Source organism: Cinclus cinclus, chromosome 4 (assembly GCF_963662255.1).
Source record: "Cinclus cinclus chromosome 4, bCinCin1.1, whole genome shotgun sequence".
NCBI classification, from domain to species: domain Eukaryota; kingdom Metazoa; phylum Chordata; class Aves; order Passeriformes; family Cinclidae; genus Cinclus; species Cinclus cinclus.
In genome coordinates this window covers 30,709,604-30,731,958 of record NC_085049.1, presented here as the reverse complement: position 1 = coordinate 30,731,958, position 22,355 = coordinate 30,709,604, and the positions used below count along the sequence as shown (strand labels likewise).

Below are 22,355 nucleotides of genomic sequence, written 5' to 3'. Positions count from 1 at the left end.
GTGGAGAAGGACTTGAGAATGAAACATCAGATGTGAGCTAGCAATGTGCACTTGCAGCCCAAAAAACCAACAGTATCCTGGGCTGCATCAAAAGAAGTGTGGCCAGCAGGTCAAGGGAGGTGATCTATCTTCCTGTCCACTCTATCTTCCAGTCTACTCTCCTGAAACTTCAACTGGAATATAGCATCCAGCTCTGGGGTTCCCAGTACAAGAAGGATTTGGACCTCTTGGAATGGGTCCGAGAGAAGAGACATGGAAATGATCAGAGAGGGCAAGAGCTGATATTCTTCTCCTATGAAGAAAAACAAACAGAATTGAGATAGTTCAGCCTGGAGAAGGCTCCTGAGAGACATTTTTGTGTACTTTCAATACATAAAGGGGGCTTATAAGAAAGATGGGAAGAAACATTTTACCAGGGCCTGTAGGCTCAGAAAAATGGGCAACATTTTTTAAAGTGAAAGAGGGTAGAGAGATAAGGAAGAAATCTTTTGCAATGAGGGTGGTGAGAGACTGGAACAGGTTTCCCAAGGAACTTGTGCAACCATCCATTCCATCCCTAGAAATGTTCAAGGCCAGGTTGTATGGGGCTTTGAACAACCTGGTCTAGGGAAAGATGTCCCTGCCTATGTGATGATTGTTGGACTAGATGGTCTTTGAAGATCCCTTCCAACCTAAATAATTTTGTGATTCTGTAAAGGTGGATGTTGTCTTGCCCCCAAATGAGTTGTGATTTCGTAAGTCTTTAGCAACATTACTGTCTGAAAATATCCATGCTACTCACTTCTTTCTAATATTCTTCTGGAAAAGCTGTTTGCATGTCTGTCCTACGGGCAAGGGAATGACCCAGCACAGAAACAATGTCATGGGATGAGGATTTTAGCCAGCTAAGTTCTTTGCTTAATTACAGAACAGCCAGGCTGAGAGTTTTGTCAGTGCAATGAAGGTCAGTATGTGCTATACACTTAAGACAGGAATCAGTAGATTTAAGATCTAGGGAGAAGAGAGGGGAAGAAGATGTCTAGGAGGTAGGATACCCTTAAAGTAGTGTTGCCATCAAAGACTGTCATGGTAAGTCATGGTAAGGCAGAAGAAAGGCAGCAAGAGCTGAGAAATAGTCATTCCAGTTTCCCATGCAACTCTTGCAGTGATGCCCTGCCCAGAATCCCTACAGAGAAAACCTTTAAGGGCAGAACTCACACAGTTCTGTTAACAACACATCTGATGTGTGAAGCCATCCAGTGTTCACATCTCTTGGCTTTTTCTTACTGCTCCCTAAAACAGAGCACTATATATGATCTTGCTTTCCTTGAACTTCTTGTTGTGCCTACCATGAATGAATGTTGGAGGAGTGCAGCAAAGTCACGGATTGCTCTGGCTCAGCTTCTCACTGCCATTGCTTTAGAAGATGACTGTAACCAGTTAGCCCTCTCTGTTTGGTTTTGATTATTTCCAGTGCTGAACAGGATATCGCCTGGTGATATTTTACTATGCATGGTGATGGTATACAAATTCTAAACTGAAATTTTCTTGTCCTTAGGGTAAAAAATTTATAGTTGGAAACAGCCAATTTGAATTTGAAGCTTCTGTTGATGAGTCAGAGGAAGGAAAATTTTCATTCGTGAGTAAAGAGGTAAATGTGAAAATATGATTCACCTACCAAATATACTCAGTTCTTCTTCTAAACTGTTCCCGTACCCACAGAATTATACAGGTAATATGTGTCTCCCTCAGAAAAGAAAGTCACCTCAGATGGAGATTCTCCTTTGGCAGTAGTAGTCAAAGGCTACAGTTTTGGCTCAGAGCTCCTGAAGTCTCCCCTCAAAGCCCTCAAACTTTCTCCTTGATTTCTCTACCTGTGTAACCCATGGAATTATTGAACTGTCTCTGGAGGAATTTTAGACCACTACTGTTTTATTATTCATTTTTTATGCAATCTAGTGAAATCATTGAGGATAAAATGCAAGAATTTCAGTGCTCTCCCTTTCCACATTCCGATTCATTATCTTTCCCATTTTGTATCTGTAAAAATGGGAACGGTGAGAATGGTAACAATATGCTGCTGCTTGGCTACCTACTAGTTATGCTTCCTTCACTCTTTGCTTGTTTTACTAAGAAAGGATATCATATTTTAAAAATAGTCTGTTCTCTAAGCTCCAGGTTTGACTCACAAATGTTATGCTGACTTTATGTCTTACAGGCTCACTAACTAGTTCTGAGAATTAATGAGCATTTATGTATCATCTGTGCCTAGCACAAAGCATTTGCTTTACCAAGCGTCTGTATTTTTATTTGTTCTTCTTGTTTCCCAACAATTGTCATTGCTGCTCTTTCAGGATGAGCAGAAGCTCATGTCTTGGAGCATGTGAACCTTGTGATTTGGCTGTAAAATGAGGAGGTTGCACTGTAAAAGATGCAAGAGATTTCCCCTCCATGTGGTGTGAGTCTGCTGTGCCCACAGAAGTAATGGGGCCAGATGGTGTGGGAAGGGAGAACTCAGCAGGGTCAGCAGCTATACTTACTGCCTCTGAACAGCACTTTTGCTGCTTTGATACTTATAACCAAATGTAAATTAAATTAATGAAAAGCGAGTATTCAGATATTGCTGTCCCTTGGTACTTGAAAATTCTGATTGTGAAGGATTAGGTTCATTAAAACATTCTTCTATAAATGTATCTGCCCAAAATGAAAAAAGGCCATAAGGCTTGGGAGAGTTTCTAAAGCCTTCACAGGTCTGATTACTGAGAATCATAGAAAATGCATGAAATTAATCTTGCCAAATGAAGGTATAAATATCTCTACTATGTCATCTTTTTTAGTTCTCCTATAGTGCAAATGAGACCCTACAACTTAACTTATCCATAAAAACAGATAAGGTCAAGATTGACAGCAAACTGATGGGTAAGTATGAAATATGGGATTAAAGGGAGATTAATTACAGTGAGCAGAAATCTATTCCTTCATAATTTGGTGTCTTGTTAATAAGAATGTTTATATTTTTTACTGGTTCAGGTGAAACAAATCTGACAGATCAAAAGTTATTTATATTAAATTAATGTATTAAACATCTGTGTTGTCAGCAAGTTTGCCAGAGACACCAAACTGTGTGGTGCAGCTGACATGCTGGAGAGGAGGGATGTCATCCAGGAGGACTTTGATGGGCACGAGAGGTGGGCCTGTGCAATCCTCATGAGGACCAACAAGGCCAGGTGCAGTGTCCTGCAAACACAAATACAAGCTGGAATATGACAGGATTGAGAGCAGTCCTGCAGGGTGTGAAAAGCTGGACCCAGCAGTGCGTGGGTGCAGCCCAGAAAGCCAGTCATATCCTGGGCTGGATCAAAAGCAGCGCGGCCAGCAGGGCGAGGGAGGGGGTTCTCTCCCTACTCCACTCTCATGACATCCCATTTGGAGTGCTGCACCCAGCCCTGGGCCTGCCACATAAGAAGGACATGGGCCAGTACAGAGTAGGAAGGGCCACAAAGATGACCTGAGGGCTGGAGCACCTCTCCTGTGAGGAAAGGCTGAGAGAGCTGGGGCTGTTCAGCCTGGAGAAGAGGAGGTTCCAGGGAGACCTTATTGCAATTGTTCAGTACTAAAAGGTCACCTACAAAAAGGAGGAGTTTTTTGCAGGGACTGTTGTGATAGAACAAAGGGTAATGTTTTTACACTGAAAGAGGGTAGATTTAGACTAGATATAAGGAAGAAGTTTTTCTACAGTGAGGCTTGTGAAACACTGGCACAGGTTGCTGTGCTTGTTTCAGCTGGGGTAGAGTTGATTTTCTTCACAGTGACTAAAAAGGGCTGTGTTGTGGATACCAGAGAGATGGTAGATGCCCCATGCCTGGAAACACTGAGGTTCAGGCTTGGTGGGCCTCTGTGTAGAATCACAGAATTACAGAATATCCTGAGTTGGAAAGGACCACAAGGATCACCAGTCCCACCTCCTAGCTGTACACAGGACAATGTCAAAAATCACTTGATCTAGTTGAAGATGTCCCTGCTCATCGCAGAGATTTGGATTAGGTGACCTTTAAAGGTCTCTTCCAACCCAAAGTATTTTGATTTTATGATTCTGTCATTTTCAAGATTGCTTTTGCTCTGAAGTGCAAGCCTAACAGCAAAGCTTCCCAGTTCATATTTAAGTATAAAAATTAAATACTTAAGTATTTTGATTTTTTTCTTTCAATGATCTTTTCCTTTCCTCAATGAACTTTCCTCATCAAACAGCAGAAAGAGGATCCTTGTCACAGCCACTCCTATGAGCTTCACCTGAAATCTCATCTCTTAGCTATGTCTCAGTTCAGACAAGTTCTGCAGTCTCTATGTCAGCTGGCAATCAAGAAAACACGGAAACATTCAGTGTGTTTCCAGCTCATTATTCTATTAATTTATTTCTAATAAAAATAAATTTAAATTACAGCACAAAAACTTGATCTCTGATTAAAATCTCTTTATGAATATAAATTTCATTTCTTTTCAATATGCGATAATGAAGCAATTTTGTCTGTAGGCCTAGTCTTGAGCTGAGGTAAGAAAACTCCTTTAAAATCAATGGAGCAGTATCTAGGAGCTGGAACCTCTTTGGGCTGACATTTAAGGCAGAATATTGTAAAAACTACAAGGCAAACCTCTTGGTACTTCCATGATGGGTCAACATCAGGAATAATCCTGATGGTACGTCAGGTACATCATGCAAGTACCCCAAGTAATTTCCTCTGCAGAATAAATCTTCAGACCATATTTTTCCAACTGTACAATATTTAAATTTATTCGCTTTCATATTGGCAGCATGGACTAAGTTTTTAGAAGATTTTCCTTATGGTTCTGTGCGCAGTGTTAGAAGACTTAAAAGAGGACCTGGCATGAATGTTACAGGGAGGTCATATTACAATCTCACACTGTCTTAATTTCCATTCCAGAGGCTGTCATGTTTAAAATTGCAGAATATTGACCAAATATTCCCAAGTTCTTTTTTCCAGGTCAGGGAAAAACATTAAAACCAAAACAAAAAAGTAGCTAAATTATTAAAGAATTGTTATCATTCAAATTGAAATAGAGAACACTTCCAAGAGAGGAATTGAAAAATTATCTGCAGATGTCTCTTTTTAGTATAAAAGGGATTTTTAAAAATCCAAATTCTTTCTGACTTTCAGACTCCCTTGCCATATGAAATCCAGAGCATAATGTGTTTTTATGCATCTTGAAAAGAATTGGCTTTGAGTTTATGGCTGCTGCTGAGAAGCACCTTTGAACCTGCCAGTGAAAGAACTCTTTCTTTGTATGACACTTAGTGAATACTAAGTTATGATAGCATTTTTACATCTCAAGCCATCAGGGGTTCTGAACAGTGTGAAATCCAATATATCCCTTTTATCCTTTGTCCTTTCTATCGATGATATCACAGCTGGTATCTCAAGGTGGTGAGTAAGAGTCTGAATCTAATGAGTAGCTTGCTGCTGGTACATATAATGAGCTGTTCAGTGAGCAAGGGGAGTGGTTAATGCTTTAAGGCAGTGGCTTCTTTCATTGCATTTATGCAACTGGATGTGAGGGACATCAAGACTTTGCAGTGCTGACATTGTTTACTGAGGGCTGGAATAAGAATCCCTGTCCAGCCAATGAAGAATGATAAAGCAATTCAGTAAACACATTCCTGGTCATCTGGGTGGGAAATGCGAGGTTTAGGAAGTCAAGGGCAGGATTTTCTCAACAATATTTGCTATTTAAGTGTCTGCGGAGTAGCAATTTTTCAGAGTGCTGGAATAAGAAGGCAATCTGGTTCCTATAAAAGCGATTCGCAGAGAGGAAACTTTTCCTTGCCCCTGTCCACAAAGCAAACAGCAGCATATATGGGCTGTCAGTCTGGTGCTTTTCCCCAGCACTATGCCTACATCCAACATGCAGAGTGGATAACTGACACACAAACTGCAGGAAATATTAATTGGTTTATGTTTGTTGCTCAGTGCCTTCCATATTAATGTGCTCAGTTTATGAAGCAAATGATGCTTCATAAACTCCTACTCCTGCTTTGTGCTCATCAATTCCTTGGAAGTTCAAGATAGAGTTTGAATCAAATGGATGGTCTTTCTCATTGATTCATTTTTACAAAAGCCAAAGTCCTTCAGTTTTGCATGCACCTCTAATGTTGCTTCAGCTGATTTTGTGCTTGTAGAAGCAAATTGAAATCAAGTGGATATGCTGACTAGAGGTAAGAAAGGGTTAAAATCAGGCTTCATCATTACATTAACTCTTCATTTTAAGGGAAAGAAAGAAACCTGTTATTATCTTAAAGCTGTGAAATGGAATGCTGAGGGTTTTAAACATACAGAATTCAGAGAAAAAGTGCCTGTATGGGATTATATGTTCTCCTGCAAGTGGCAGAGGCTAGACAAGATTTGGGCATTTGCAATATTTTTCATGCTTAGCAGGGGAATAAGACCACTGCTGAAAAAAAATGGAAAACTAGCATTCTCATTTTACTTATCATTACACTAGAAATCTGACACGGTAGTCTCTTGGAACTAGATTTCAGAAGCTACTGCTGCTGCTGGTATCTAGGCAGATACCAAGTGTATTGAAATGTTACTGACTGGAGGGTGGTTTTGCCAGCGTCCTTTGTAGAGTCTTGCTCCTCTGAGGGTAAAAGCTTGTTTTAAATAGACTTTTTAAATGGCCTTTACTATATTCATCTCAAAAGGATTTACTGTTGTCCACATCTGTTTATTTTCCTTTATTTCCTACATCTTTAAGTATGAACCTCGTTTGAAAAAAATCCAATGTCACTAAGGCTACTGTTTCTTGAGACTTAATGAAGGGATGGGGAAGATATTAAGTCTCTGTCTTGTATACCCCATTCCCATCTGTAAGCACATTTAACTCTTGAAAGAGCACAGGAGGAAACCTAAAAAGCTTTCTGCTGTTCTGGTAAATTAAGTTGATTTACAAGACTCAAAAATGCCAGAGCCTCAGTGGCAGAGGGTGAGAGGCTGTGTGGCCAGAAATACAGAGCAGCAAAGAGTAGAGAGAAGCAGGGAAAACAAAGAGCACAAAAGCAGGCAGCAAGATGTTTTCCTCTTTACAATAATCATCTTACCTGCCCAGGGAGGCACAGCACTCACAGGCTGGGTAATCTGGGCAATTTGCACACTTTCCCTAGCGATATGTGTGGCATCTTTTCAGTCTGTTTTCTTCTGAGCTTGTTCTCAAGTGGATCTCCATATGTTCTTTCACAAGCCCAGGCTCTCTGTATGGTGTTGAACCACCAGGATATGTCTCAAGGCTTTGCATCTATCTGGGAAAATTAGTTTCATTCAGTGACTGTGCATCATGCTAGAGAGTGATAGGGGCCAAAACAAGCTTAGTGTCTGGGACAGTTGGTCTCAGCTTCATCAGTAATAGAGGTATGACTATCAGACTTGATTTCTTGGCTCAGAAAAGTTAGAACTAAACCCCACTGCAGAAGGAATAAGGTGTGCATTAGGATGACAGGTCAAGACAAAAGGGAAAACAAAAGCAAGAAAACTGATAAGAATGAAGAAATGCAGAGGAATTAACTTGAACAAAGGTTAACATTTTATTAAGTGTTAACTTCCTATTTGGTTCAGGCATGAGTGATGGTTATGGAAAGTCCCAAAGGTCCTGGAAACAGCCTACAAAGGCAGCTCTCTTCCTTTAATTCTGCAACTGACAGAGGTCCCATGCCAGCTGATGTCCACCCCTGCTGACACCTATGCAGAGTCTATACCTTCCATATCTGACTCGGGATGCTCCAGGAGGACCTGATTTTTGATTTAATCTTTAAACAGTTGTATGTATTGTTGAGGTTAGTCAAAGTAAGGACTTTGTACTTGAATGTTTTGACAGCGCCTGAGTGACAAAAATATATTTGCAGAGTAGTCATACTCTGCACATGGATAAATGTCAGGCTTTTCCAGAGAGGAAAAATAAAATTTTCTCTCAGCACCACTCAGGGGTTAAGTACAGACTGTACATATTACTCACGCGACTCCACTGAACTTTATACAGAGGGTTAGTTTTCCTTCCTAAAGGACACTGAATATCCTTGAAACAGAGAGAAATGTCTAAGCATGTTTACCATTCATCTTTCAGTGACTCTGTACAACTGCTCCTATGGACGAAGTGACTGCAGCTTGTGCCTTGCTGCCCGGCCTGAATATAAGTGTGTCTGGTGTGAAGAAGATGGCAAGCCCAGCAAGTGCGTTTATGAAAAACTCTGTCATGCTCCCCCCACGGACACGTGTCCTCCTCCAGAAATCACTCACGTAAGATTGCTTTTTTCCTCTCCCTACCAGTGTAATATTTTTCAGGAGAAAGCAGCCAAGCAAGTTCATACTGAAAGGCAGGTTTTTTTTCCTAGGGTGTTAAGTAAGCTTCTGAAATAGCTGAAAGGAAATAATGTCAGTAGTGATGTGTGTGAGAGATTTGTAAAGACTCAAAATAAGAGACTGAATGGAGTCTTTGAGCCTCCTTGTTTTTCAAGCCCTGTCCTCGCTGTATCGGAAGCCAGGGTAGCAGTGCATGCTTAAAACATGGCATTTGATTGCATTGATGCATTCTTAGCATGAATTTTTTTCTCTCATGAAGTCCTTTCTACCTGAAATTAGTCTGTAAGAGAGGTTCACTGCTCCTGGAACTACAAGTACATAATAGGTTCATTTACAGGCTTCAAGCTAGACTTTTAAATAATATTTAATAAAGGAGCAGATTGTTTCTGCATCACAAAATGTTTTCCATGTGTCAGTGATATTTTTCAGTCTACACCAGCATCACACCCAAGGCTGTAGGAGCTGAATGTAAGAACTCAGAGAGGCCAAATGTGCACGTGACTTGCTCTGCAGTTGGAGCATTCACTCAGGGAAGATTGTTGTCCACATTGAGGGTTCATCAGGCAAAGAAAGTCATTAATCCATGTCCTCCTCAGAAACAAGCCAAATGCTGCTTTTGTGGGCATCATTGTTGGGAAAAGAGTGGTACATGCTTCCACTGGGCAAATCTACATTGCTGCAGCACTGGTATCATTACTTCGAAACTCAGACACACTGTTTGATGAGAACACATCCCAAGCCATCACAGAGTGTGGTGACTGTATGACAGAGGTTGACTGTTGTAACAGGGATGTTTCACTCAGTAGGAACTGTGTCTGAAACCTGTGGCTCTGACTGGTAGAGACACTACATCCCTGGAGACTGAGCAGTTAGAGGTGCAGTGTGCCTACTGGCAGACCTGCAGTACACTGGGGAAGCTTGGCCATGAGGGTAAATCTCAGAAGAAATGGCTGTTAAACAGTTAAAGTCTGCCAAGGAAGGTAAATACCCTAAAAGCTCAACAGAATGTCTGGAGAAGAATACTTATGTAATATCTGTGCCCAGGTAAACATGATTTGAGAAAAAAGGAAAAGAAAAATTAAGAAAAAATGTGTTTTGACCTGGAATACTCTTTCCCCTTATTGTGGATTTAAAAAAAGATACTAAAATATATTAGGTCTTCAGACATTAAGTTAACCTTAAATATAAACATAACATTTGAACAGCTAGACAAAGAACTGAGTAATTTTTCAGCTAGTTTGTTTATGGGTTGAGTGCAAATGGGCAGCCAGTGGGTTAGGCAGCCAGCGGAGGCAGCCCCGTTGCTGTGCTCAGACTTGCTTAGACCTGAGAGACTGATTATCATGGAGCAGGCACTGAAGTGCAGCCCCACTCTTCTTGATGGCAAACTTGCAGCCCTCCAAAGCTGGAGACCTGAAAAGGTCTTGCTGAGGTGGTCCAAGCATTATGTAGGAAAGCAGGTTAACCTCCCAGCAAATATTCTGAATTGAGGTGCTTGTTAGGGCCATATTTCAGTCTGAACAGTCCACTGCAACTGCACAATCTTGTCTGTCTTAATTTTATTTGCAAATTACTCAATTAACATCAGCCCATGCTGCAGCACCCTACCATGATGAGATGCAATAAGGAAAATCAAGGAACTGCAGGAACTTTTGAAGACACTATATAGGGCAGCACTGTGTGCTAGGATGGAGCATGGTGAACCTAAAGGGTTAAAATCACAGCAACAAAATGTTGGAAAATCTCCGTGGAAGGATTATGAGAAGAGTGCAATCCGTTTGCTTTTCAAAATCACAGTACTTTCGTGGAGGAAGCAAACTTAACTGAATAATACCAGGCAAGAGTTTTGTACATAACATTCAGCCAGAGGAGACATGAAATCTTCAGCTGTTGAATACTAGTTCTGAGCTAACAGATGATTAATTAACATTAAAAAGTTGCATAGCATGTTTTTTTGTTTGTCCTACAAAAAACATCTGCATTTCGAATGTTGGTAAGTCAAAGTAGTTTTAAATAATATGGAAGAGCAACATAGTCACTGCAGTATTTAATTTTGCTTTTTTTTTCTCCTGTCCCTTATGCAAACACAGATTGAGCCAAAAACTGGACCACTAAGTGGTGGAATTCTTTTGACCATAATGGGATCTAATTTGGGAATAAAGGCAGAAGATGTAAAAAATATAACAGTGGCAGACAAGGAATGTCTTTTTAAAGAGGAGTTCTACTCTGTTTCCACAAGGTAATTGATGGATGCTTTTCACAATATTTTAGAAGAAAAAAAGGAACCTCTGCGCATTTTCAAGGAAAGATGATCTTCTTGTGGTTACAAAAGGTTACCATTTGAAGAACTATTGCTATGATATACCTGCAGTATTTCATAGTAACATGTCTGACACTTTATTTAAAATTGCTGTAGATTGTAATGCAGCAACAAATTTACAATGGTGTACTAGCATCCTGCTCATGATTGAAGTTTTCTCCTTACTGGATTGAAAAGCTTTCATAAACTATTACTGTACATATATCAAGACTATTTGTTTTTAAGTTAAAGGCATTCTATATGTGCATCTAGTAGTTAAAACTTTGCTAAATCTGATCCACAGTGAAGCCAGCCATACAAGATTTATGGGGAAGTAGGCAAAACAAGAGGAAGCTTAGAGATGTGTAGTCCAGCCACAGAGTTTCTTGCCTGGGGACAGGGAGGGAGCGCAGAACTTAGGTTTAGCTGTAGATGACTAAGTTTCATCTCAAAGCCAACAAGTCCATGGATGTTGAATTGCTTAAGCAGGTTGGTAGATGTTTTGCAGATTTCTTGTGACACTCTTAAGCAGTGCCAAAAATTAAAACAGAAAGCCTAAATTCTTCTAGGTAGGTATCTAGGTGTTTACTACAGATCATATCAAGCTTCTAATTTCAAGAGGGTAATACCCTTTCGATATTAGCTGGTGAAAAGCATAGCAGGAAGGTTCAATAGTAATATTAAGAGTAATTACACATTTTAAGCAGCGTGATTTTTCTTTCATTCACTTTTGAAATCTGCAATTGAAACCTTGGCTTTCTTTCCCTTCCTGCAATTTAAAGTGTAACAAAGTAACTTTTTGCTATTCCTGTGGCATGTTTTGAAAGTGACTTTGAAGATACGCAAGTGATTTTTTTTTAGCTTTTGAAAAATATTTAACTTTAGTCAGTGTGTAGATCAGGCATTTAGAAGTTTTCCAGGCCTGAAGGAACTGAAGAAGGTAAATAATAGCTGTTTATTTCTTACTGTTTCCCAATTTTATTGCCATCACTGCCTCATTTACATGTACTTCCAATCAATCATCTTTTCCCATTCCCTATTTTCAGTGTTTGCAAAAGCTGCACTGAATTGCAACTTGGCCTTACAAGAATTTCCCCATCCTCTTTAGTTTTTCTAAAGCTTTTTGATATTTTTAAATACATGGAAGGGAGCCAGAACTGGAGATCACTGGTTCCTTGTATCATAGCAACATTACTGGTTTCCTAAGTTCTGGCAGTGTAGTAATGGGTGAGAACAAATGCGACTTACATCATGTCATTTATCAACAAATTAGTGGGTTTTGAAGGATGTTCCCAACTAAGAAAGCCTTAAAAAAGAAGTTGTCAAAAATCTCCAAATGGGTATTTTTAATTTTCTGTATTTGTCTTCCTGTGCTCTTTTGATTTATTATTGCCTTTTAAATATAAAATTAAATTTTAAAAATTATAAAAGGTGCCTTGTCTTGCTCCCCTATCCTTCTGCAGTTAAAAGCTAGTCTTTTTAGGAGACAGTGGCTCCCACGCACAGCAAGATTTAAGACACTTAAGGGTGTTTTCTGGCTCTGTGGTGATTTAATTGTTGGCCTTGGAGAAGTCATTCTTTGTAGTTTTCCATTAGTAATGTGGGGGAAGGGAGGCAATGCCAGCGCTGTGGAGGGGAGGGAACTTTTCCAATTAAAATCCCTGCTACGATGTTTCCCCCCGGCCCCGGCCCCCGACTGTTTTCCCTAGCTTGACATATGGTAAAAATTCCTCCAAAGGCACTGTTTCCTGTTTCTGCCTGACATGAAGATACAACTTCCAAGAATACAGTAGAGAGATGATGAGGAACAGGCTCAGGCAGCCATACACATGCCAGGACATGCAAGAATTCAGAGAATTTTGTCCATTTGCCAGTACCCGGGAAAAAAAAAGTCTGGAGTGATCTGCAGAGGGACTTGACAATCCTTTTATTATAAGTTCCCATTTAAGTACATTATACCCAGTAATTTGGAGTCATTGAGGGTGTTTTTGCTGCTTTGGGTTTCTTTAAGCAGCCATGCCCTGCTTAAGGAAGAATAGCAATAATCCTGCAGGGAAAGAGTGACAGAAATGAGCAGTGATCCTCAGGGTGTGGCCTATATGAAACTGTCTGAGTAGGCTGTGAGCACTATATACCTCCTTATCTAATTGTATTATCAGCTCTCCATTAACCATTTATCCCAGTTTTCAAACGTGTCCAATCCTTATTGCCTTTTCATGCTTTCGTTCTGTGGTTTACCTGTCTGAAATAAAAATTTAAACATCCTAGCTATCCCTCAGCAGCAGTGTTAGTTCTAAGGCAGCATTTCCTTGGCCAGTGTTCCTTGACCTCTGATTTTGTATGTGTTATCTGTGAATTTATTTTCAGACAACAGTTATTCTGAAGGGATTTTGATTGTGGGTGTGAAAAGGCAGCGGTTTGAAGCTGAAAGGTAGCAAGATGCACAACAAAATTATCAGCAGTAAAAACACACAAAATTTTAAGATAGCTGATGTTTGGGTGTTTGCATCAAGGAGGTGGGGGGTTATTTGTAGGTTTGGGTTTTTTTAACATCACGAAGTCCAATATAAATTTTGTGTTGGTTTCTAGAGGTTCAACTTACTTTTGGGCTGAATATGAGTCTTCTGGAGAAGGCACGTCTACTAACAGATTGCTAAAGTAGCTGTATACATTGCTGGGTACAGTGCTCAGGTTTCAGTTGTACCAAAACTTTCAGATAGACCAGCAGGCTGTTCTTGGGTGGTTTCTCTGGGAATCTGTGGCAGTGCTGGATTACGTGGTATAGGATAAAGCAAAGTTGGTGCTCTTGCTGGCAGTGTGTGTGGTAGCTCACATACATTGTATTGGTATTGCAGCTGTTACTTCTGACAGATAAGCTTACATTCTCTCTTTTTAGGATTGTGTGTCAAGTTGGACCAATGAATGAATTACAACAAGGTCAAATTGAAGTTAAGATCAATGGAAAACTAGGTAAATCACCTAGTGAAGTTTTGTTTACATACCAGGTAAGTGCATTTTTTTCAGAGACCTGCTTTATACTTTGTGTATGACATAAAGTTAAGAACAGAATTGGTTATGTTTGTCTTACTGTTTCACCAATACCACTGTCATTGAAAAATATTAGAAAACACTTAATTGCAGTATTTCTATGTACAAAAGGTGTACCAAAAATCAATTCTGATCAATAGACTGAGAGTCTCAAAATAAGATGATGTTGTTCACCATCCAAGTTAAAAAGATGTGGTGAAAAAGCAACTGGAATAAACTTATTGACTAGTGACATAATATCTCTTAAATATCACTATTAAATAAAAAAGTCTGCACTGCAAAAAAATTAGGTATTCTCTAGACACATGGTGCACTATTTTAATCATGATATTTAGTCTAGGCAATTTTCCTAATTAGAAGAATGGATGCAGAGCAACTGAAGAATAAGTAATGAAGGTACATTAATTTCTTTAATAATTTATTTCATTCAAAAGTATGACATGCAGAGCCACAGACAGCGTGATGTGTGTTAATATTACTTACATGCTTTGTTTTCAGTGTGACTGTGAAAGAGAATTTCATTTCTGTGTTAATTGCTTTGCTCTAAACATGCTCCTAGATTATAGCTGGTCTAGCCTGTGGTTTTAGCACAGCAAGTAGCTTTATCTGTATCTATGAGGTCTTCAAATTTTATAAGGTCATATGATAGTTGAGAGGTTTAAATAATATCAGTTCCCATACTGATGCTTAAAAATACCCCTATAAACTATAAAACTATAAAACATAACTTGTATGTTAGGCTTTTATCTTCTCCCTTACTTAAACTTCTGTCTCATTAATTCTTGATGTCTTGTGAGAAGGAAAGAAGTCAGCAGTAAATATTGGAATAAGTCAAGAATGCCATTTAACTGAGAAGAGGATATTAATGTTTTCACAGAACAGGCTAGAAGTGGGTTTTCTGTAATTTCCAAGTACATACCTCCTCTCTCAAAAAAAACAACTGCTTGCAAAAAACCTTTTTGCTTGAATATGTCATTTGTTCCTTTGTGGAAATGTAGGTTATGATCTTAACCAGGGAACAATGATATAATAGCCCATGTGTATACTGTGGTCTCTAGTACAGAGACTATGACAGCAAGACCTACATGAGATTTTGACATTAATCTATTGAGTGTGTTTTGCACCAGTTCTCCACCCCTTCTGTGTATAAAGATTTTCCTGTGATTTTCGTGGAAAGCACGCAAAGTTATTATGGACTGGGTTGAAATGGTACCTGACCCACGTATGCTTTGAAGCCTGTCTTTGGACTTGTTTAGGTGTGATTCCCTGTTCTGCCCACCTGAGAGGAGCCACTGCTTTTGGCCACTTCAAGGAGTGATTCTTAATTGCCTATCAATGAGGTGCTAGCAAAGTAGCTGTGCACAAGCATCAACTAGTTGGATGTTTTCCTGCAAGTCCAAGACTCCCTGTGTGTCAGTCTCTATGTGTCAGTGTGTCTCTGCCTGCATTGGAGTTACTGAAAAATCAGATGCCTAAGCCAACTGTTGATAAAGAGCATTTTTATTTACTGCAAAAATCTTTCCATGTGGACCCTATTTACAATATGGAAAGCATCTAAAAGTAATACAATTCACACCTTGAAACTGGTGATATTGGCTTCTAGTTTCATTTCTCTTAATTCCACAAGAAAATGAAGACAACATTGGACTGTAGCAGGACTGAAGATAGTACAGGGTGTCACACTGATGCACACCTCTACAAGTGTGGCATGAATGCTTTGGCATGAGAACAGACAATCAGAGCAGACAGTTACATCAACTAATATTGGCTTAAAAGCTGCAGTCTTGTTTCACTGCTTTTTTCAGACTGTTCTTTGGTGACTTCTTTCAGCAGACGTGCAAAATCTATGCTTTGTGTAAAACCTCTCCTACTCAGTATATACAAAGGAAAGAAAATAATCTTCTTTCCAAGTGCCCTCCTAAAATAGATTTTCTCTCATGTATTTCACTGTTTCTTTGGCTCATGGAATGGCTGCCCTTCTGCTGGTAACTACTACTGTTTTCACTCTGAGCTCTGACCACTTGAAGCAGAATAGCTTCATCTTTAAGAGTGACTGTTCTAAATGCAGTGTGTGGCATTACAGGGCAGAAGTGCACAAGGAGACACTGGAGATGCTCATGCTGGTGTGTCTGTGTACACCAGAGGTATCACCATACACCCCACTGTCTCAGCTTTTATATGTGATTAGTATCTACCACCAAAAGCACTTACCAAGTAGATTGATAAAAGAAAGAATTTTTTATATGATGAGAGTGGTGAGTCACTATAAGAGATTGCCCAGAAAAGCTGTACCTCCACCATTATTGGAACTGTTAAGCCAGGTTGGGTGGGGATTTGAGCAACCTGATCTAGGGAAAGGTATCCCTGCTCATGGCATGGGTGTGGGAGACTAGGTGAGCATTGAAGGTCCCTTCCATGCCAAACCATTCTGTGATTCTGTAAGTAGTACTATGTTTGTCTCTTGTTGATACTCTTGGTGTGATTTATTTTTAAAGGTGGATTGATGGGAATCAATAGTCAGAACAACTTGGGGATCAGACTCATGCTTCTTTCCTGTCTGCCAACACAGAGCATTTCAGAACAGACAAATGTGCAAGACCTTCATGAAATGGGTCAAAAATCCAGTTAAAAGGGAAGCCGTGGTTTCAATTTAAAATTATTTCTGAACAAAAATGCCTTGGTCCATGAGTGTCTGTGTTGTACAGTAAATACCTGTATTTGCTGCACAACGAGAGTAGAAAGCTTTATGTCTCCCTACCCACCACAATTTCTCTATCCAGCCTGAGTTCAGTTCAAGTACAGTCTCAGTGAAATTAAATTCTGATAACCCAGTCCTCCTCTTGTGACATTTCTATTGTTTCACAATAAGCAGGCTCAGGCAATAACCATTCTCCTGTTTAGAGAAATAGAAATGAACTTCTGCTAAATTTTCATATCCAGCTATGTGGTACATCTGGAGCACTGACAGCTTGGTTGGTCTCTGAACAGGTGGAGCAGTAACATGGCTAAAGGCCAGTCCTGCTTTTTCATTTGTTGTTAACTTTATCTGATTTGCATGTTACTATGGCAGTGAGAAGCAGACTCAAAGGAATGAGTTAAGCTTTTCCAAGGTGTATGGCCCAGATTTGCTGATCCCATACAAGTGCTGATTCTTTTCTCAGAACACCTCTTCTTTAGGCTCAAGGTGCCAGGACAAGAGCTTGCAGCTGGTTCTGGCATCTCCAGCATTTGTTTGCCAGAACAATTTTGTGAGGTTTAGGCTGTGCAGGTTAAAATGACTGTATAGTTTCAGAAAGCTCAAATTAATCTTAGATGGTGAAATTAGAAGTAGAACTCTGCAAAAGTGTAATACATTTCTGAAATGCTGAAGGCAGTTTAGGAACTGGATTGGAAAAAAATGACTTCTTGTAAACCAGGATGTCTGTTTACCTAAATGAGCTGAATAACCAAAAGGAGGAAGGAGGATAAATTAGACCCTGACCTGAAAACAAACATGAACATCACTATTCACTATACTGGAAGTTTGAATGTGAAATATAAAGCACAGTTATGTTCAACAGGGTGCACTCTTCCACCTTAATCTACTCCCAAACTTGGCATTTTCCTCTTACCTGCATCCATCCTCTGCTTTGCTTCTTGATGTTTGAAGCAATGGCACTGGGAGTTCTCACCAGACCAGTGCTTCAAGTTTTCATGGAGGGTTTCAGCTCATTCCTGGATTTTTCTTCCTTAGATGTTACCTCAATACATTCATTTTGCACTGTAACTGCGGGCTTTGGGTGTTTTTTTGTGGGGAAAATTACATGCTTTTTGCCACTATGATTGATGCTGATAAACCACACATCTGCAGAAGTCTGGAATTGCTTCCAGAGGTTATTTTAGTCCTGAAGTACATCTTGTTTGTGTGTCAGTCTGCATGGGGGACAGGAGAACTCCTGGATAGCTGAGAGTTTTAGTGAAGTTGGCCCTTATTCATGTGGATATTATTAGTCTTAACTCTCTGTCATCTGAGCCATGCATTTAAATACATGCCCCACCATCCAGTACTCATGATTCTGCTCGAGATTTGCCAGTAAACACTGGATGTATGATAGTGCAGACTTTCCAGTCAGGCAGGCTTCCATTTCTCCATCAAGCCTGTCAGAAAAGCTCTGTGGTCTTTTCAGAAAATCATGTGGTGTCTGCATCATGATAAAAAGATGCTGCTTTCAGTCCAAATAATAAGTTGTTTAACATACCAGCCCTTTGCTTAAGTGTCTCATCCACAGCAGCTAACACACAATGTGCATTGTCAGGCAAATAATCTGCCTGGGCACCTGAGTGCTGGGAAGCTTTTGATCAGCTTACATGGTTTGGACAAAGCGGCCCCAGAAAGGCAGGATTCAGCTCATCTCTCTGCTGTTGCAGAAACCCAGGAAATTACTTGTGTTATGGATGCTGTGACGAGGTGAGCCAGTGGGTCAGGTCAGCCACTGCGGTGAACATCAGACTGCCAAGAATGCACAGTGGAAATTCTCTGGTTGAGTATCCTGTGAGTGGGTGGCTTGTCTGAAGAAACAAGAAACAGGCTCCCTTGAGTCTGAGAAAGGAGGGAAGTTGATGGGGAAAGAAAGATCCTAATGGCTTGAGTTCCCCATTCAGAGGTTTAATTTAGCTCCTGTGGTTACCTTTATAGTCCATGAAATGACATTTTGACTTCCAAGAAGTTGGCTGGTGTCTACAGCACTTCATGGGCTATGCCTTTTATTTTTGTTTGCATAATATTCAAGAGTTGGCAGAATAATTTGGCTTTCAGTGTGAGGCAGAAAATTTTGGTGAAAAATTACATCTTCAAGAGCCAGAACTTACTGCTGCTGGAACCTGGAGGAGGAGAGGGAAGAGTTACTTGTAAAGGAAAGATGGATACGACAAAGGCAAAGCAACAACATGGCCTGTACATTTGTGAAAATCTTACCTACATCTGTGTGCACTGTCATCAGGTCTTGGAAAGAGCATCCCTGTTCTTTGCTTGTGTGGAAGCACAAGAGCCCATTCCTACTTGTGAAAAAGTGCACTTGCATCAAAGGCAAACCCCCAAATGGAGGTCAGTGTCTACAGGAGCCAACAGAAGGGAGTTTAGGTAGCTTTGCCATTTGCTGCCCATCATGTCCATTTGAACACCTCCATCTGTTGCTGGCTTCCCCTTGTGCTGCAGCTGGCATCTCTCAGCATCACGGGGACATACTCTGACACCATCCTCTTTTTCCCTTCCCAATTGTCTCTCTGCTTGTGATCTGGCACAGTTGTGTTTTTTCCAGCATCCCCCTCTGAAGCATAGACTTCATGCCAAAGTTTCTGTGCATCTCTGTTAGGCTCCCCTCCTCTGTTGCTGTCCAACTGTTCTTGAATTTTCAGCCCCTCTTGTGATCCACCAGTAGCCTCCTTGGTGGTTCATTGTTTCCCTCTTTGATTTTCTGCATTAGTGAAGGATAAAGGGCAACCAGTTTTATCTCAGTGGTGTAGTTCATGGGCTAGAAACTGCTTACCACAGATGGATACCATAGTAGACAGTATCCCTTATTTACAGAGTCATGTCCAGGAATTATTCTGGGAAAAGGAAACTTTATATAGTTGAGGTTGGTTGTGCTTAATGGCAGACAAATGGAAAAACAGAGAAATGGATAAAGGAGACATGCAGAACTTTGGTGATGCTTCATGGGTATGCACTCCTCTTGTTCTTGGATAGTGTGCAAGGGACCAGAAGTGAGTTGGCTGGACATGACAGTGCAAACCAGGAAAGCTGCAGAGCAAACAAAATGAGTGAAAAAAACATTAGTCAGTCTGGAAAGTCCAATCCAAGATGCAAGATGGGTGAGCGAAAAAGAGGCTGGGGAAAATGGTTCTCTTGTATACCTCCATATCTTTAATTGCAAAGACTATTCTGAAGAAAAAAAAAAAAAAAAAAGAAAGAAAAACCCCCACTGCTAGCCAGGTAAAAGATGGGCTTTGATTTGACACCAGCAGATCATAGAGATCTAAAATGCTAGGAGCTCTCTCAGAGAATTTTCAAACTAAAAATGGTGTTTTTTTACTAAAAGAGAAGCAAAAAAAATTGAAGAAATAAGATATCACCTTCCTAACTGTGCAAAAAGACTAATTGCTACTCATAAAATATTAAAGATTTAAAAGTTCATTCTAGATTAATAAACAGGATGAAAAATTTAAGAGCTAAATGCTCAGAGCATCCGCAGTAGCTATGTAAAAGCAGCAGCCATGTACACTGCTAATAAGCAAGTTCATGTCTAAATGTGATTATAAGTGGAACAGACATGGAGATAATTTACCCTCTAGCACACAGAAAGCATGAAACTACAATGAAAAATATATCTGCACTTCGGTGAACTGTTTTTTAAGTAAGGGGCAAATGATACAAACAAAGCAAGCAGAGATTCCTGGCCGTGATGATGAAAACAGGACACTGGAAAATGGCCTGAATGTGAAGTCATATATATACTTGGGCCAGTTGGAGCTTTTTTGTCAATATTTGTCTTTGGGTTTTTTCCCAGTACTTCTGTGCTTTAGAAGCAAGGATGAGACAGTGGCACACAGGAATGCAAATGCCACATCAGGTATTGCACTGTTATTACAAAGAGAATAAATGAATTTGCTACTAAGCATGCTCACATTATTTGAACTTTAGGTGCCAAAAGCAATGTACAAGTGTTGTTGTCTCACTGCTTGGAGCAGATAACAACTGCTTTCAGGTAAACCATAGCAACAGGATAGGTAGTAACCACAGGTGTAGAAGCACAAGAGTTAAACTATTTATGGCATCATTATCTTTCCAACAAGGATAATAGCCTTGTAATTATCAAAGCATTCGGAAAACTACTTATCAGTTCAGGAATACTTACCCAGCAATCTGGTACAAGATGGAAAAGTTGGGTTGCAAGTGGACTTTGAGAACTTCAGCTCAACATTATTACATCTAGGTAGGATTTAAGGAAGATTTATGTGTAAAGTATGTAAAGTGCTCAAATTTCCCATTGCAAACAGGCTACATTCTGGTCAGACCTACAGGCAAGAAATCCTGTTTAGATCAAATAATTTTTTCAAGATAAATCATGCAGTAGGAGCAAGTTGCACCTGGTAACAAGTTGGAATAAATGATGATTGAAGATCACTCCCAACTGAACTACTGCACTGAATTTTATTTTCAACAACATGGCTGTGGATTTGCACAGATGTTATCAAAACTGCAAATCCACTTTCTACAAACACAGGGCATGATCGTGAGAATGAAAGGCAGTGGGGAGTCCTGGTGGCACAAAGTCCCTCTGCTGGGAGATGGCTTACCAGACTCTTCAAAAACCAGGCCACTGAACAGCTGACAGACATTTGAACAGGCTTTTTCAAACTAGACTATCAAAAAGCCCTCATGATGAGGTAGCCTGTTATTGCAGAAAATATTTATGCTCAAACATTAAACTACCTTGAAGACATGAACAATATTTTCCTGGTGACAAAAAACTATAGACCTGAAAAAACATTCCTCCATTTCAAGCAAAATAAGAAAAATACTGAAATATATTTTAATTATTTTCTACACTTAAAGAAATTATAAAACAAGGGTTAAATAATCATTTGCAGGGTTGTTTAAATTTTCCTGTGTCCATGAGAAATTATGTATTTCCAAGTCCTCACAAGGGCTGATGTTTTCCAGAAGAATTATTACAGGACTGCTACAAATTCCATACAAGACACGTTATCAAATGTTCTGTTTAACATCATAATTGTACTGAGCACTGCAGTGTGATGTTACAGTGATGTTACAGAAAGTGTGAGTTCCCCTGGGTGTCTTCTGACAGAACCAACAATGATCTCAAGGTGCAGAGGGCTGAAAAAGAAAGCAAGGTATTTATCATGACAGCAGGTGTACTTCTGATTCAGAGACTGAAATGACAGAAGGGCAGAAAGAAGGAGAGTAGAAATCCTTGAGGGGATTTGGAAAAAATAGCATCACTGATACTGCAGCACTTGAGGTTGGAGACTTATCAGTCCCATTTGTAAGAGCTGAACATTCGGGTTGAGTTCAATTTGAAGGGCTCTTGGTAAAAGCAGCATTTTTATTATCCCTCGAACAAGGTTTGCACTGATGGATTTACTGTCTGCCCTATGTTTTCCTCTGCAAGAAGAAGGAATCTCATGTAGGACTTTGGTAAGCAACACAGAGCTGTGGGTCAGGTGCAGCTTTGCCAGGCTGCATAAGATAAGGCTCTGTAAGATAAGACTAGACCTGGCACCTTCCAAGGGTCTGTATGTGTGTGTCTGACTGGTGAGTACCACGGGAAGGGGCCACCTTCTCCTTAGGCAGCACAGTTCTTCTTGAAGTCTTGTATCACCACTGATGGCACTCTTTCAAATTAACTTGGCATTCATTAAAGTATCGTTCTCCTCCTGATCCTATCTACCTATTGCATTTTTGAAAAATGCTTTCTGGTTGGGCATTTGCATGACCCTACTTTTTTTCTTTATTGGTACTCTTAAGAAGACTGCCAGGTGGGCCAATGGAGCTTTGTTCTTTGAGCCATCCATGAATATTTTAGAGCAATAAAACTTATTCATAGAACATTGGCTTTGCAATAAAATTATTATTAAAATTGTTAAAATTCTTAATAATTTAT

The 22,355-nt window shown here is 39.9% G+C and overlaps 1 protein-coding gene across 2 annotated transcripts in view; it reads left to right on the top strand.

The window, feature by feature from the left end:
• Positions 1-22,355, top strand: part of PLXNB2 (plexin B2) — a 77,992-nt gene that overhangs the window by 19,934 nt on the left and 35,703 nt on the right. Inside the window, exons 10-14 of one of the 2 annotated variants that reach the window (XM_062491029.1) lie at positions 1,538-1,630; positions 2,817-2,898; positions 8,110-8,282; positions 10,436-10,584; positions 13,541-13,649. In XM_062491029.1, coding sequence (XP_062347013.1) covers positions 1,538-1,630; positions 2,817-2,898; positions 8,110-8,282; positions 10,436-10,584; positions 13,541-13,649 — 606 coding nt within the window. The remainder of the gene's footprint in view (positions 1-1,537; positions 1,631-2,816; positions 2,899-8,109; positions 8,283-10,435; positions 10,585-13,540; positions 13,650-22,355) is intronic. The other variant, XM_062491028.1, reaches the window with a different exon arrangement.